The sequence below is a fragment of the Nesoenas mayeri genome (assembly GCF_963082525.1).
Source record: "Nesoenas mayeri genome assembly, chromosome: 3".
Taxonomy (NCBI): Eukaryota; Metazoa; Chordata; class Aves; order Columbiformes; family Columbidae; genus Nesoenas; species Nesoenas mayeri.
In genome coordinates, this window is record NC_137544.1 from 59,712,226 (window position 1) to 59,729,951 (window position 17,726).

The window sequence follows — 17,726 nt, forward strand, 5'->3', positions numbered from 1 at the left end:
TAGGTACGCTGATAACATACAATGTCAATACCCCACCATATTGTTAATTTTCTGTTGCTTTTAATGCAGTGCCCTGCTACAGGTTAAAAAGATGGATCTGCATATGCAATGAATGCACCTTATTGTTAGTACTGTGCTTTAAAAAGAGAGAAAAAAAAAGAAAAATAAATTAGAGCAGTCTGTGTGATGATGTAGGCTTTTACATGGAAAGGGGCTAGTTTGCACAGAGGGCACCACACTTGGAGCATCACCAAGCCCACCACGCTTGGGTACCTCACTTGACGTGTGGTCTTGCTGGTGTCCAAGGAACTGGTGCCACTCGCCCCAAGCCTCATTTTGCACCTACTATACTGTGTCATTTCAGAACAAATGAAATAACAGCTATTGTACAACATATGTTCAGTTCCTATAGTACTTTATTTTTGCAGTTGGAAGGCCTCAGGCACTGCTCTCCTTCCAAGCCATACACAAACAAAGAGGGTTTACCACAATAAAGAGCCTCTGCTGAAGACTGTGAGGTTTACCTTTTCTCCCTCACTCAAGATCCTAATTTCACGAAGTTATGTTCCTTCCTTTCATTCTGTATTATGTAGCTGTAACTTACAGGTTTTTTTCCCAGCAGCAGCACAGGTCCCTCTTGATTTTCCCTTACCTTTTAAACCAATAGGATTGTCCAAGACTTTGGCATCAGGAAAATCTAGATGTAACATCAGAAAGGAAACAGATCTTTTATTCTGTTGGTAATCCCTTTCATATAAATTTCAATTGATTCAGTCTAATCTCATCACTGGATTCTTACTACTACCAGACCTGGGCTAAGGCAAACTATACTTTAAAAATAAATAAATAAAAATAAATAATGCAGTCAACTGGTAAGCCTGAATAATTGCTGTCTTATTCCAGTTCTGTACCAGAACACACTGCAGATGTTTGGTGTAAGGGCTCTGGTATCATTACAAGGTAACAGTGGTCTAGCAAGCTCTAGAAGGGCATGTGCTGAAACCACATGTGCAAACCTGAAGATCTAGGCTATGCCATCTACACAGCTGGAGTAGGAGCCAGCAGAGCACCTCCTCCTTTCTTTAAGCACATGGGTGCATAGTCCAGGAGGGATCTTGTTTCCAGCTACTGAAACAGTTTCATCTCAGCTCACTACCCTTTCTCTGGCTTTTCAGCCCAGATGCAAGAAAACGTGGGTATGATGGTGTAGAGGTAGCCACATGTCCTGCTGGTCCACAGTTTGCTATTTGTTTTGGCCCTCACCAGGTCCACACAATGTCCCTTCCCAGCAGGGCAGGTGGTTGCCACTCACACCTATGTGTTTGCTGTTCTCAGAGTCCTGGCGCACATGCAAATCTGGGTGGCGACACATCCAGCTACCTTTGAGGCAGGTCCCCCTCAGGAAGCCAGCAGTGCAGCCACCAGGCTGGTGCTCACACACACCTTTTGCCAGAACAAAAACGTTAATGCACATTGTTGGACATAATTTATATCCATGGGTAAGGAAACCTGGCTAAATACAGGCCTCTGAGTGACTCGGTATGTGATACAAGCAGAATTAAACCCCAGTCTCCTGCCTGCCTCCCCAGAGTTTTTAATCAACCTTCTTATCTTCTTTTACGAGGAACTTAAGTTAGGAAATCTACATTAAGGGAAAACATACATTTTTACTTTGCTTCAAATGTGTTAACAATATTTATTGAAAATATTTCTGCCCAAAATCTCAAAAACCATGCAATTTTCAATGATAAAAATACCACAACTGCATTTGAAACTTTACAGTAACTTCAGTCTAAAAGTGAAACTAAAAAAGTGAAAGTTGCTTTTTTTTTTTTTTTAATGCACAAGCTGAAAGAAATGCAGAAAGTAAACAAAAAAGCATATATTAACATGCATTTATAAAAATTCTTCTGGCATTCTAAGATGGCTTCAGACCAGAGGGAAAGAAAGGAGGCTGTTTATAACACTGTCATAGAAAAAAAACCCTATGTGTGTGTGATCACATTAAGTAGTTAGACACTGATTTCACAGTATTCCTTGCAGATTCTGTGACAAACTCAGCAAAAGTAGGAACAACACATAGGTAGAGTTTGCTGCTGGGATTTTCTGAAGTCTAAAAAGAATTTATGCAGCTATCTCCTATTCATTTGGAAAATCCTGGTGTTTGGGCTTATTACTTTTCTTCTACTAGCTAAATTTCCTTTAAAATGCCTTTTCTCTTTGGTTATGCCTAGTTAACTGACATTGGCAATGCTCAGCCCAAGTTACAGCAGCTGAACAGCAGATTGCAACAGGAAAACATTAAGGATGAAGACAACACATCTTGGGTTTGATGTTTAACTAGGATTCTTAAAACTTTCTTCACATACTTTTAACTCCATTTTGAGGTTTGTGTTTGTAGTAGAGGTGCAGGAAATCAAGTAATTCAATGTGTATTTACCATATATATATAATTACTTTTATTAAATTACTTATATAATTTGTGTAGGTAAAAGATCACCAGAACATGCAGTTACACTGTTTACAATTACTCTCTCAGTTGATGCAATTACTATAAATAGGCTCAGAGATATCACTAATTAATGAAGTTGGAAGACTAATACAAGAAGATGTCTGCTACTGCACATCTAGGGCATATGATCTCTTAGCTCAGACACAGAAGTGATTTTGGGGGCAGGGGGGGAGGCTTTGACAAGGATATATTACAAAGAACCCTCACACCCCAAATGGCCTGAGGCTACAGATGCTTTGGAAAGAAAATGAAATAGTAGAATCATGGCTCATTTTTACCTGAATTTTAAACATTAGGAAAAAAGCAATAGCATTGGAGTATATGTGCACACCTTACTGATTTTAGTGGGGTTTATATACACAGATTTGGGGAAGACTGATCTTTAAACCTGGAGTGGAGGTCATCCAGATGTGTGTGGGGGGGATTCAGCCTGGGAAGAAAAGAATAAGTATTTATTCAGAATCACTGGAGAAGAAATGTCTTCCACAGAACCTTCAGAAGAAAATTGTGCATATTAACAGTTCTCTTGAGAGCAATAATAGACATTCTTTGCATTTATTCAGCAAATTTACATCCAAATAGGGAGCATGTTGGATTTGTCTCAGTTAACACTGAAATATTTGCAAAAATCAACAGGAGAAAATGTTTCCCACAGAAGCAGGAAGAGATAACCTTGCAGAGTTTTGTTTGTACCTCTCTGGTAAACTGTAGGCAACATGACCTCAGTGTTTCAGTGAAATGTACCTTTTCAGACACAAAGTAGCAGCTACCCTTAACAGCAGATCCAGTGAATCCTGTGATAGCCTTACAGCTGCACTGAATATGGGCCCAACTTCAGGCCTCATGTGTACATAAGCAATACTCACCAGTAGAGCAGCATTCACAAGTCTGTCTTATTTTTAAATAACTTTCTGTAAAGGATTCAGGACTGGATCCTAAGAGAGCTGAAGTATTATTCCCTTTATCACTAATAAAAGCAACATTTTATATACACACACACAAAATTTATACTCTTGTGGATTATTATCAGCTTTGATTCTGCATCAGTTACTTTGCTTTCTGAAGGAATAAAATGAAACATCTTCAACACCTGGCAACAGTGGCTAGCTACAATGTGAGTACTGAGGCATATTCCCAAATTTTCTCTGACCTTCTGATTTCCTTCATTCACCTTCATATCTTCATATCTTTACCAGGAAAAAAAAAAAAAGCCACTAAAATCTGGTGGATCAGAGTAGCTTTGTTCTCTCCTGATGACAGTAGGCACTTTATAAATTGAATAGGTGTAGAACAGAGTTGAATTAGTCTTTGTTTTTCCAGTTCTCCCACTGCCACTAGCATTAAAGCCCACCCTTCCTAGCAGGGAAACGCTTTGCAAAAAATGCCAAGAAATCACCTCCATTCTCCACCAGTGCTGGTGCCTCGGTGCAGCAGACCCATTTTACAGGTAGGCAAGTGGAAGCTGGGAGCGACAGCAGCTCCTGTCTAAGATGTGGGCAAAGCGCGTGAACTCTCGGGCTAATTTGGGACAAGGTGTGATCCCAAGAAGCGCTGCGTCCGCAGAGCTCGGGGAGGCAGCCCCGGCTGGCTGTCCACCCCTGCGCTGTCAGCGTCGATGAATCCCGTTACAGGACATACGGAGTCTAAGGGACATGAGGGACCCGGCGAGGCGGCGTGGGGAGCTGCCCGCGGGCTGCGCTGTGCCCCACGCACGGACCCGGCCCCGCGGGACGCTTCGCCTCGGGGCACAGCGGGCCCTGAGCCCGCCCCGGCCCGTCGCGAGCGGCGCCCCGGGCCCGGGAGTGGCCCCGTGGCTCCGCCCTGGCCCGGCCCGCCCCGTCGGCGGCTCATTGATGAGCCGCGGGCCTTTGAGGAAAAGGCGAGTGCGCCGAAACCGCTGCACAGCCTCGATCTTTCAAACGGCAGCGCAGCCTGGGAACTTTGCATGTTTCGCCATTTTTCACATCCTGACTCATTTCTGTATCAAAAAACGTGTTCTCTGGAGCTCATCGGACACCCACCGCCCCTCCCGCCGCGGCGGCAGGCACCATCCACCGCCTGGCAGCAGCAAGGGGAACTATAGCGAAAATCCCCCGCGGCGCGGCAGCCGCAGTCAAACACCGGGCAGCTCCAATCCCTGGTCACCCCCGCAGTCCCTCTGGCCCCGCAAGAGTCCCCCCAGATCCCCCGGTGTCGCTTTTATTTTGCATTTCCTGCGGCGGTTGCTCGCCCCCCGAGGGCTGCTGCGGCCCGCACGCCACGGAGGGAGTGGAGCAGGTGCACCTGCCAGGAGCGAGCCCCCGTCCGCGGGAGGCACATACGTGGCCCGGGGGTTGTCGCCGATACACCAGGGGGGCCGCGCCGCCCCACGGAGAGACTCTTGTTCCCCACTCGCTGTGTACAGCCCGGGGGGGTAGGGGGGGCCTGCCCCCTCGGACCCCGACGACTTCATCAATGAAAGCGTCCCCCCGCCGGGATGGAGGCTCTGGGCGCGCCGTCGAGGGGCTGCGGCGGTGGCGCTGGGGGAGCCCCTGTGCGGCGGGGCGGGGCGGGGCGGGACGGGAGGGCCCCGTCGGGCGCGCTGCCCCTGTCCGCCCGCCCCACGCCCCGCCGCCGCGGCACGGGCCCGCCGCGCGGCGCCAGGCGCCTGCGCACTGCAGGGGCGCCAGATTTGGCGGGAGGGGGAGTGTCCAAGGGCCCTTTGTTTGATGGCATCTCTGTTTACAGAGTTTACTCTTTAATCTCAACCTGTTTCCTCCTCCTCCTCCCGCGGCTCCTCGGCACTCCCGTGCGCGGCGGCGGAGCGCCTGGGCGCAGCCCGGCAGCAGGGCGCGGCGGCGGGCGCGGGCTCCCCCGTCCTCCTCCCCCAGCGGCCGGTGCGAGCATGGCCCGGAGACCCCGGCACAGGTAACCCGCTGTCTGCGGGCGAGGGGCGTCCAGCCTCGCTGCACTCCGCTCCGCGCCTGTCAGACGGGACGCGAGGCGGGAGAGAGGGAAGGCAGCGGCGGGAGAAAGAAGGGCTTTCCCGGTGGACGGGGCGGTGCGCGGGCGGGTAGCCTCCTGTCCTCCGCTCACCTGGGCTACTCCGCCTCCGACCCCCAAGCGCAGTGCGAAGCACCCTCCTCCCCGGCGGCTCCGGTGCAGCGGCAGCCCAGAGGGACGCGCCGTAGAACCGCCGCTGAGCGGGCGTCCGGGCCCCGCGCCCCACGGCTGCCGGACGCCGAGGTGGGGCCGCGGGGTGCCGGGGCTCGCAGCCCGCAGGGGCCACCGCGGAGCCCGGCGGGGCTGCGCGCCCTGCAGCTGAACGGCAGGACAATGTCGGGTTGGCTCGGCGGCAGCAGGTAGCGCGTCCAGTCTCATTCATTCATTCATTCCCGGCGGGGTGGGACGGCAGGTGGGCGGCAGGCACGGGGCTGGGCTCCCTTCTTCGTCTTCTTTTTTTTTTTTTTTTTTAATTTATTCTTACAGTGGAGGCCCTTTTGCCCTGGGGAGAGCGGCTTTCTGTCGCGGGGGTAGTTGCGCCCAGCGGGGCTTGGCTTTTTCCCGCACACGCCGTTCGTCACATGCCGGAGCGCGGTTGCATGGGCAGGCAGCTGCGGGGGCTGCGGGTCCGACGGGGCGCTCGGCCGGAGCTGTCAGCCGTGCCCACCTGCCTGCCGCTCTCCCGGCCGAGGGCGACTCCCGCCGCGCCGCGCCAGGGGCCGGGGCGACGGTGCCCCAGGAGCATCGGGCTGCACGGGTCGGGACGGGACGAGTCGGGACGGGACGTGGGGGCAGCGTCGCGTGGCTGCGTCCGTGCCGCCGCTGGCGGGCGGGCGCACAGAGCGGGGTTGTTGTCTAATTAGCCGCGGACGGCGGGTCGGACACGTGGAGGCTTTTTTCTCTTTCTCTTTGCAGCACGGCATCCTCCCCTCTTCCCCTCCCCTTTGGCTGGCCGTGGCAGAGGAGAAGGTCTCAGCCCTGCCTTTCCCTGCCCGGCTGTCGGCCCCATCCGGAGGGATTTGGGACGCGGGGTGCTTTTTTTAAGGAAGAAGGGCTTACGGCAGCGGGCCGCTGGGCGAGCGCCGGGCTGTACTTTCAGTGTCAGAGCCGAGGTGTCGCTGGGGCTGGCGGTGAATCACCCGGCCCGTCTCTCCCGAAAGAGAGGGACAGCCGCCGCCTGCCTCGCGGGCGCCTCCCGCAGGGACACGGCGCTCCGCCGCCCCGGGCTTGGCCGGCAGCCCCGCCGCGGCGGCGCGGGCTGCAGGGGCGGCACGGCGCGGTGTCTGCCTGTCCCGCCGGGCGCGGAGCAGAGCGGAGACAGCGGGGCCGCCTCGGCGGGAGCGGGCGCGGGCTCTGCCGCGGGCTCTGCCCCATGGGGCTGGTGTCCGAATTCCTTCAATCACGGTAGCAGCAGCGAGTCATTTCCTCTCCGCCCCCTCCTTTTCTTTCTTTCTTTCCCTCTCCCTTTTTATTTATTTTTTTTCTTTCCCCGTGGATCGTTGCACAGGTCGGTTGTCCGGACAAAAAGCGCCGCCGCTGCTGCTGGGGAGCGGCGCCAGCAGGCGGGGGGCTCTAGCCCTCTTCCCCGTCCGGGCGGAGCGCTGCGCCGTGCCGCTCGGGGGGAGGCTTCGGGGCTGCGGCCGGAGGTGAATAAGAATAAAAAAGGTTTAGAGCAGCGCTGAGGGCCCGGTTGGCTGAAGCAGCTACCGGGCGTCCCGAAGTCCCAGGGACCTTTTCTCCTGCTGGGGAACCCAGGTAGTACAGCGGCTTTGGCTCAGTGCTGCGGTGCCGGCAAGGCCCCGGTTATTTAGATAAACCGGTTACATTATTGGCACCGCACTAAAATAATTTTAACCTGTTTGCCACTGATGTTCTGCTGCGGCTGCAGAGCGGTGTTTCTCTGCTGTGTCTGAAACACATTGCTGTGCAGGAAGCGTCACTGATGGATGCATACCTGGTGCTTTTACAATCTGTGAAACTCATTTTCAAAATGATACTTGGAAACTGAGCCACAAAACTTCCTTTGGCATATGGGCAGTCGCACAGCTGTCTCTGTGTCACTTAGAAAAGTGAATCTCCTTTGAGCAGCGGCGGAGGAAAGAGCTGTGTTTGTTGCAGCTGGAGCGTGTGAGCTTTGCTCAAGTGCGCTGCCCTGCTGAAGCCCAGGAGACTCCAGCTGCCAACGAGATGTTCGCCTTGGCGTGCAGAGTTGGAGCTGCAGTCAGCACTTCCCTCAAATGGTTATGTGGGCCGGGGAGTAGGAAGTGAACCGCGGGGCCAGGCAGGCTGGAGGACCACAGCACCATGGGGGTGAGTTGAGAGTAGTAGCGATGGGCTTGGTGGGTGAGTCAGGGGCCACCCGGCAGAGGCTCTGGGAAGGCCACACACATCACAGCAGGCTGTGGAAAACTTCCTACCTACGTGTAGCATAGTTCTCATGTCACATGCCACAGGCCAGAAAACAGGGTGGAAGATGTAAGGTGTGATTAACCCAGTGTACTTTAAAAGAATATATGTTAAACAGCTTGCATTTTGGAGGTGTTTGCATCTTGACTAACAGCCTCCGTGCTTCACTGCAGCTTAATTTTAAAAGTGATTACCTGAAAACAAGCTAACGGGATGAACAATGCCTGATAATTTTATTACAAAAAAACTTTATTTTAATGTCTTAGTCATACCTTAACGTATCACAGCATATCATACTATCAGATATATCACAGTTTTTAGTCTCGCAGCATGGCATTGTCTCCTTTCTAGCACTTGTGGTTATCATCTCTAAGCTGAAGTGTCAGAACTGCTGCTCGTATCTTAAAAGTTGGAAATAAAATACTGCCCACCAGAAAGACAGCTCTTGTTGCAAAACTCTTTTAAAATTTTTGTTAACTGAGTAGGGCAAGTGCTGTTTGTGAAAAGAGTAACAGAGTCCTTTTTACCTGTAGATAGCCTCTGGGGAAATCCCTTAGTCATGAACTAGGTGAGAAGCAGAGTATTTCAAAAACAGTATGAGGTATGTAGAAATGGAATAGAGGTGATGAAGTCTTAAGTTAAAGAAACCAACAGTATAAAAAGGTTCAATCATTCAGTTGTTGGTGGCAGGGTATTGAATATACTTGTCCTCAACCCTTGTCTATCTAGACCCATAAATGGCAGGTACATTTTATATTAGAGCCTATTGCATTTTAATGCCATCGCTTACTGGCTTAACTTAATTACAGAAACTTTTACCTTCACATATAGGGTCCATAGCCATATTCTCAAACAAAGTTATTATTGATAAACTTTTTGTATTTATACATAGTCTGTTTTACTTGGGAATGATACAACTATCCTCTATTAAGCACACAAAAATGCTAATATTTTTCAGAATGTATGGCACGAGTTAAAGATTTTGAACATGTGCTTGTGTAATGGACACAGCCTCTAGTTCTCTTTATTGTCCCAAACATTGTATTTTAATTTGAAACCTTCATTGGTTGAAAGTTTGCCAAATGTGTAATTCACCACTGATCCAACAGTAAGAGCAGGTCTAAACATGCACAGTAACACGAAGGTTGCCAGCCCTTTGCTTGTATCTGTGGATACCAAAAACAGCAGAACCAGTTCAGAACACTAGAACAACAGAATGCAGAACAAAATCTTGTTGTGCAAGTTTTAAAACTTTTATCTATGTAACCTTTGTAAGGATTGTAGTGGGTTTTTTTGTGCTTTGTAATTAAGTAGCTCAAGTCCTCATGTTCCTCTCTGTGTTTCACTGTGTTTCCTTCTGCAGTATATACAGTAGTGATGATGATGAAGATGATGTTGAGACGTATGATCATGATTATGATGGTCTGCTTCCCAAGACCGGAAAACGTCACTTAGGAAAAACCAGATGGACCCGCGAAGAGGTAAATTCGAGTTCATTCATATCCTGCCTGTAAAAAGATGGAGAGAGCATGGATCACATTCTTATCTGAGTTGCTTATCTGCAAACTAACTTCAGCACCAGTCCCACGTACATGAATGAAGAAAGTTTCAACCCATTAGCTACATTCAGTGTTTTATTTAACTTTTAGGGTTGTTCTTCTCTTTTAAATAAATATATAAACACATTTTTTAATATCCACCAAGGTCTGTGTTACAGGTATGTGAGTCTCTGTGTAATCCCTGTTGGAGAAACAGATTGAGAGTTACCTGCAGCAGTGCTTGATTGTCACTGCTGCCTCTTTTTGTTTGAAAACAGTTGCTATGCAAGAACTGGTGTGTGTTCAGTGTCCCACAGCAGCAAACAACTGTGGCAGAAACTGCTGCAGTCCTTTTGTGCTGTTTGAAATTTGCACTTTAATTGCAGCAGTATGATTCTGAATGGAAATAAGTTGAAAGCTGGAAGAAATAAATCTAGCAGTACCAAAATTGAGCATTGAAGATGTATTTTGTATTTGAAGGTCAGGATGCGTTTTAGCCACAGTAACCTTACGCTGACTTTCTGAATAAATTGTGGTATCAAACTCTGTTGCCAGGTGAGTTTATTATGAAATACATTAATACAGTTCTTAAGTTATGTTTTGACTTTCTCCTCTCTAACAATGTTTGTTGATATATAAACAATTGCAGGTCACCTCTTGCAAGCATTTTTAATTTCTTTTTTTAAATGGTGGATGTCGTTGTGATGTGGCCTGGGAGGAAGGGATGGCCAATGGCCACTTTTCTTCCACATGAACTGGGAGCGTACTGGTAGGCACTAATCAGGGAAGGGGAGGGTTGTTCCTCTCCTCTTATCTCTAGGGGCAGTTCTCACTCATCTTACACTATCTTGATCTTTCCCAGTACATGAGATTAGTTTTTTTTGTCTTTAGGTTCTGTATTTCTGGCCTTATCTTTAAAAATACTGGACCAAATTTTTTGCTGTTGTGAGTATGCAAAATTCCCTCAGTGACCAAGAGCAAAAAAGGAGCCATTAGTTTTATTGTGCATTCATTTTACATGGATAGGCAATGAGCAAATTACTGGAACACTCATTACTTGCAAGACATATAAAAACTTAATACTGTGATTTTCAGAGGTCCCAGACAGCTGGGTGCCAGAGTGTTCCTGAATTTCGATGTTATTCTGATACCTGTCATCTAAGTGTCCATGCCCTTCTGTAAATTCAGTGCAAGAATAACAGTTACATTGCTTTGAGCAGTAAAATGGGAATGTATAATGTGAGTCAAAGAACAGCAAAGAAGTCAAGTATTTTTTTCCTGCAGCACAGTAAAGAACCTACCAAAATCTCCAAGAGTAGAAAAGTCTCATTTAGACAATTAAAGGTATGAGAAGACTACAGACCGCCTCCACTTGCACTCAGGAAGCAGAAATATGTGCATAAAAAGCTAGAAGGACACAACTTCAAAAATATATATTTCATTTGCATTATAAGATATTGTGATATTAATGATGTCTGTTTCTTTTATTGATTCAGGATGAGAAGCTGAAGAAGCTTGTGGAGCAGAATGGCACTGAAGACTGGAAAGTCATTGCCAATTTCCTTCCTGTAGGTGGATATTGGTTTCTGTTTCCAGTTCTAGTGACAACCCTTTATCAGAGGTTTCTAAGTAAGGGAAAGGGGAGTGGCTGCTTTATAGTTACATTTTTGCAGGAGATATAAAACCTTCACAGATGAAGACCTCAGAAATCTAGTTAGAATATTGTGGAAACCCTTACTTTCAATTTTCCTTTCATTTCTCAGAAAAGGCTGGAAAAAATCAAGCAAGCAAAAATGGGGAGGGTGGCAGGGTGTTGCACAGTAAACGGTCAATGCAATGCTGGAACAAAATGTCTAATCACAGAGAAAAAATAGCTTTGGTGAATTGTAAGTATGCTTTAGAACATAATTGCTTTGTGAACACTTTGTTGTAGAAATACTGCATGTGAAGGTATGACAGCTATTCTGCAGAAGGTGAAGATTCAGTTTGTGTAGTTTTGGTGATACAGTCCTAACTGCAGAAATGGTGGAAATCTTATCTGGTTCTGTGAGCAAATTGAGAGTTGAGCACCTTCTTCTCAGACCTACTATTGTATCACTCCATGTTGTTTAGTAATAGTAGTTATCAATGAAATACGTTGGGAACAAGTGCGCCTACATAGGAGCATTCTCATTCTACATTCATGTTGTCTAAGGAATGATCTACTTTGTGCATTTTGCATTTCCCTAGAATCGGACAGATGTTCAGTGCCAGCACCGGTGGCAGAAGGTACTAAACCCAGAACTTATCAAAGGTCCGTGGACTAAAGAGGAGGATCAAAGGGTAATCAATTTTCCTTTCCATGTGATTAATGCCTTGCTAGCAGATTTCATGTGTTTGGGCAAAACTCCTAGAGACTTTGGTGGTCTTAACACTAATATGGCCAGAGACAATGCTTAATAGTTGCATAGTGCTTTCTATACAAACTGTTTAATCTTGCTTTACAGCACTGAAATGTAGAATTATATGTAGTCTAGAAATACTTTAACTATTCCCAGATTTTTCTTCTTGGTTAAAAGTATAAATGGGAAGTGGGGAACCTTAAGTATGTGTTGGGTTTACCGTGGCAATTTTGAGAAATGTTGTTGAAAATATTGCTCCACCACAGAAAAAAAAATCATTGATTCATGATGCATTGTTAAATACAGGCAGTTTTTATGTCCTTCTTTGAAGGTAATAGAACTCGTGCAGAAATACGGTCCAAAGCGCTGGTCTGTCATTGCTAAGCATTTGAAGGGAAGGATTGGAAAACAGTGCAGGGAGAGGTGGCACAACCATTTGAATCCAGAAGTGAAGAAAACCTCCTGGACAGAAGAGGAAGATAGAATTATTTACCAGGCACACAAGAGGCTGGGAAACAGATGGGCAGAAATTGCAAAGTTGCTGCCTGGACGGTAATGACATATACCTTTAGCTCTTAAATAGGAAACAAGGAAAAAGCTGCAGGTCTGAGCAGCCTGTTTCAGTTGCCTTGGGCTGCACGTTATAAATAAAAAAATCTTGGACTCAAAACCTGGAAGGCCAATGACATCGATGTGTATTTTTCTCAATGTGGAACTGTGCTATTTGAACAGTACATGGAACAGTATGCTATTTTTACATGCTTTTAGTATTTGCCGTAAGTTAAAAATCCCAGTAACTAGAGGAAGCCAGAAACAGTGTTCTAAATGTCTGAGCAATTTTATTTGTGCTTGCAGTAACTGTCAAAATTTAAATTGGTTTAACAGTGAAGGATCAGGCTCTACAAGTGGATCATAATTTACATTCAAGTAAGAGTATGCTTTCAACATGAAATCCAGTCTGTTTATTCAAAGTGATTTAAGAGAAGGCTGCTTGAAAATATGTAATTGCTCCTGAATCATCCAGATGGTTTTGACCTGTAAAAAAATCCACGCATAAAGTAGGAGAAACTGACTTCTTCAAACTCTGGTCCTGGAAATACCTGTCTCTCTGAAAACTTACGCACAGCTTGCATATAATTTCAGATATTCAGTGTCTTACTTGCCCTGTAGTAAAAGTGACTTAACTTAAAGTGTAGCCAAACATACAATGTAAGCCAGGGGCAGGTTTACCTTCCCATTTTTATTCCTGCTATTTGGTGAAGCATCTTCAAGATCTAAATATAATGCCTAAGATGATGATACCCTTTTAAGCAGGCATTCCCTAGACTGCTTTCGCCTTCTAGAGGAAAACAAGAAAGGAATTAACCCTTGGAAAGTTTTTCTGTAGCTTTCACACAGCACAGATACAGCTTTCAATGATACTGTGTGGCAATGTTTTTCAAATAAAGGAGCTTTTTTCTAAGTGTACTCTTGAAGTCTCACAGACTTGATAAGCTTGCTTTTTCTAACTCATTTATGTGAGAATTTGAATCTCAGTTTTTCTGCTGCCATGAAAAAATCACAACAGCTTTCTTTACTGAATTTGTGTGTATAGCTTGATGTTGTCATTGTCTAGGTGGCCAGTTGGAAAATTGCTTGAAGGTTAGTCTTTTCACAACTGTTCTCTGGAGTCTTTCTTTCCATCAGTAAGATAAAATAAAACTCCATTGCAATATTAAGACTTAGGAAGGTGATGTTGGCAGCCCTTTAGGATAACCTCAAAGGGGTTAGCCTTTGCTGTCACCTCACCTCATGGGAATGAGGTGAAGCTGAAGTTAATAATTTCTTAGAGTTTGAGGACCTAAGGCTTAGAGATTGCTTTAAAAAGTACATAAACAACCGTAGCCCCTGTGTCTTTTTCCCTACCTTTTATACTGAGCATCTTTCCTGAGAAGTTGAGAGTAGCATTTGTAAAGGTGGGAGCAGGAGAAAGGTCAGAGAACAGCTTGAGGTTTAAACAGAAATGCCAACAGCAGTTTCCTGTCCATTAATCTGTCTGAACTGGAGGCGCTCGTTTTTAAAACTCCTCAAATGTATGTGTTTCTGTTGTAGAACTGATAATGCCATCAAGAACCATTGGAATTCCACCATGCGCAGAAAGGTTGAGCAGGAGGGCTACCTGCAGGAGTCCTCCAAAGCCTGTCACACCTCAGCAGCCACCGGCTTTCAGAAGAACAACCACTTGATGGCTTTTGCTCACAACCCACCTTCTGCACAGCTGCCAGTAGCTGGCCAGCCCCCACTGAGCAGTGACTACCCCTACTACCACATCTCTGAGCCACAAAACGTAAGCGCCTGAAAATGTGTGCGTGGGGGGATTGTTTTGATTTGTTGAATAGGAGGGTGCAATTTAGCCATAGCTGGTTGCAGGAAGCATGGAGTGTTTTTTCCCAGACTTGATGGACTTGCATGTGTTTGATGTCAAGCAAGGACTTCTTTGACTTTGGCTTCACTCAGGGATGAAAATAAGTATATTTCAAATTGATTGCCAGCACTCAGGTAGTGGAATCAGGTTCGGTGTTCTTAATGTCTTGTAAGCTTGTATGCTTCCAGTACTGTTTCTTATGGTGGTGAATACTACATTTCTTGAAAATCAGTTGAATCTGGTTAATTCTGTGTTCTATGTCAAAATATCCCACGTTCCCTTCAGTAATATTCTGTTTGGGGGTCACCTGTTGGAACCAAGTATACAAGTATTGTTTTTAATAGGATTCCTTTTCTATTAGTGATTAATAATGAAACAGGCTGCTGCTTCAGACTGTTATATTGTAGAGTTTTAGATGATAATAAATTGCATCTTTTGTATTTTCACTTCAATTTAGAAAAATCTTACAAAAACATCTATAAATTATTCATCTTTTCTCATTCAGGAAGTATAGATATTTCATATATGAATTTTCTTTCTTCCTCTGTAGTGCTTACTGTCATTTTCATAAAAAACTGTTCACTTTTCTTGTAAATGTTGGGTGGGTTTTTTTTTTCTATTTCATCTCCCTAGATTATAAATATTAAGTACCTAAAACCAAAGTATGTTTAACACGAATTCATAATGCAGGCAGACAGTATGATAGAAATAATAACTTTTAGTGTCTTTTGTTTTTTGGCCTAGGTCCATGGTCAGATCCCATATCCAGTAGCACTGCATGTAAATATTGTCAATGTTCCTCAGCCAGCTGCTGCAGCTATTCAGGTAGATAACTTGAACCTCATTTCAAGAGCCAATTTGTTAAACATTTGATAAGTCAAAATGGAGATATTGTATATTAAGAAAACATTTTAGTGTAATAAGTGTGGTGAAGAGAGAAAATGGGGAAGGTGGGGGAGTTCTAACATAGCTAATAATTGCTTTTTCTGAAGTGGATTTAAAACACAGTAGTTGACATCTGGTGTGGTGGCTTTCACTCTCCATTTCAAATGTCTATACTGAAATTCAGCAGCAACATTGGTAGTGGAAAACACAATTGGTGTTTGTTTCATCTTTGAGTCTAATTTGGCTGTTACAACCACAGGACGGCAAGCCACGAGCGTGTTAGTTGCTACATCCTATCAGACCTTTATCTTTTCTTTTCCCTTAACTCTTAATTTCAGAGACACTATAATGATGAAGACCCTGAGAAAGAAAAACGAATAAAGGAATTAGAGTTGCTACTAATGTCGACTGAGAATGAACTGAAAGGGCAGCAGGCATTACCAGTAAGATTGTCACTGTGTGCTTGGACGGAGGGATAGCAGCATTACCCCAGTGCTTGTCTTTTTAACTTTTTACTCCCCTTCTGCCTTCGATACTAATCAAGGCTCTATATTTCCGTTTTGAAAGGATGAAACATAGCACATATGTGATCTGTATTTGCTTCATAAATTCTTTTATTGGAAAAAGCAAACAATTTGCAGGTATTGTACTTTGCAAAGTGGGAGCAGGGCTGGACTCTGTAATGCGATGTAATATTGGAAACATGATGATTGTACAAAAAGGAAAAATCCCACTTCTTAAACCAATGGGATCTGCATTTCTGAAAGTGTGCAATGGTTCATGTGATGAAAATGTAGTGCCTGTACATTAGATTTTTCTTCTCTGTTGTATTCTTTCCTTCAGCTGTGTTTTATACACTTTGTAAGCTTCAGACTTGGTGCATGTTTGACAGTTTGTTTTACTTCTCCAAATAATGTTAGATTCTTCATAACTGCATGTGTGGAGCAAATGCTGGCTATCACACTTTGCTGTATATGCCATTGGATGTTAATGTGTGAAAACCCTTACGTAATTCTTTAACACCATCACCAAAGCCAAGAATCCTCAATTCATTTTTGAAGACAGGTGATAGCCAGCAGAGTCTTTTTTTGGGTAATATTTAAATTAATAGTAAAACAACTGCATGCATGATACGTTAGTTTGGCCACTTTTTAACTTTAGTTAATGTTTTGCAATTTCTTCTGTTGCATGATCACACTGGAAAGAAACTTCTGTTAATTTGTTCTTCTGCTTTCCTAACCACATTGATTTGACAGCCTCTTCATTGCATTGGTGTAAGCTGTAGTATTAGACAGGGATAGAAGAAGAAAAGGAGATAAGCAAACAAAAGCAACTCTAACTCTTAAACCCTTTAGCCTTCTACAGTGCTGAACGCTCAGTAGGGAAATCCTGCTTCTCACAGAAAATGACTTGCAGATACTTTTTGAGCTTTTGGAGTAACACAGTATGAACTGATAACGTGTTAGTAATGATAAATGCTCATAATCCTGGAAGTAAATTATGAGGTAACTTTGGGATAACAAGTACAACGCCGATATTACTTAAAAACGAGATCTTGCACTGATGAAAGGAAACATCTTGACAATTATTTCGTAGGCATAAGCTTTTAGATGATGATGCAACTACTTTTATCTTTCCTCCAGTGGTATCTGGCACTTTGTGCAATTTCATTGCTAAGTTCCTTCTGCCTTTTTTCCCTCCACTTTTCTTTCCTTTTTTTTTTTTTTTTTTCTTCTTCCTTTAGACACAGAACCACACATCAAACTACCCCAGCTGGCACAGCACCACGATTGCTGACAGTACTAGGACCAGTGGTGACAATGCACCTGTTTCCTGTTTGGGGGAACATCAGCACTGTACTCCATCTCCACCAGTGGATCACGGTTCCTTACCTGAGGAAAGTGCATCCCCTGCACGGTGCATGATTGTTCACCAGAGCAACATCCTGGATAATGTTAAGAATCTCTTAGAATTTGCAGAAACACTCCAGTTAATAGACTCCGTAAGTAGACTTGCTGCCTCAGGTGGATTTGTGTGTGGTCAAGGAGTAAGGGGAGAGGAACTGGGAGAATCCTAAATGTGTTTCTTTTTTTTTTTCCGAGTAACTTCTAGTTGCTACAAGATCTGAAGCTTAGCTTCTGACGTAACAAAATGTGGCTGCTTATAAATTAAGCCTTCAAGTGTGGATGCGTATGCTTTTTGTGGGTGTATCCCTTTCCTCTGCATCTTGGTATGGGAGTGTGATTTTTAGCAATCTTCGTGACAGGAGCTTGAAAGAGTCTCTCAATATTGTCTCCTTAAAATAAAATCAGAGACACCGTGAAAGATTTTAAACAATGAAATGATACTTATTTATATTTGAAGTGACACATGCCATAGGTTTATGTGGGACTGCTCACAGATCTGCATCATTTTCAAAAAGGTTTTGTTGCTTCAATAGCTTCAATAGCTGCTTCTTGAAGTTTAAGGAGCTTGCCCTGGCATATGTGAAGAACTGGAAACATGCATTTTAAATGCCAGGTAGCTGATTGACATTGACATGGGCCTTTTGTCACTGAGGTCTCTGAGATACTACGTGTAACAGAAGTGGCAGGTTGAAATACGCTTGCTGATGGCAC

The 17,726-nt window shown here is 45.0% G+C and overlaps 1 protein-coding gene across 3 annotated transcripts in view; it reads left to right on the forward strand.

Annotated features, from left to right (window-relative positions):
• Positions 1–5,396: 5,396 nt before the first annotated feature.
• Positions 5,397–17,726, forward strand: part of MYB (MYB proto-oncogene, transcription factor) — a gene marked incomplete at its 5' end in the record, with an annotated part of 28,816 nt that continues 16,486 nt past the window's right edge. Inside the window, 9 exons of one of the 3 annotated variants that reach the window (XM_080342687.1) lie at positions 5,397–5,419; positions 9,264–9,381; positions 10,935–11,006; positions 11,668–11,760; positions 12,151–12,371; positions 13,911–14,145; positions 14,968–15,048; positions 15,447–15,551; positions 16,853–17,110. In XM_080342687.1, the coding sequence (XP_080198813.1) occupies positions 5,397–5,419; positions 9,264–9,381; positions 10,935–11,006; positions 11,668–11,760; positions 12,151–12,371; positions 13,911–14,145; positions 14,968–15,048; positions 15,447–15,551; positions 16,853–17,110 (1,206 nt within the window). The remainder of the gene's footprint in view (positions 5,420–9,263; positions 9,382–10,934; positions 11,007–11,667; positions 11,761–12,150; positions 12,372–13,910; positions 14,146–14,967; positions 15,049–15,446; positions 15,552–16,852; positions 17,111–17,726) is intronic. The other 2 variants (XM_080342688.1, XM_080342689.1) reach the window with 2 other exon arrangements.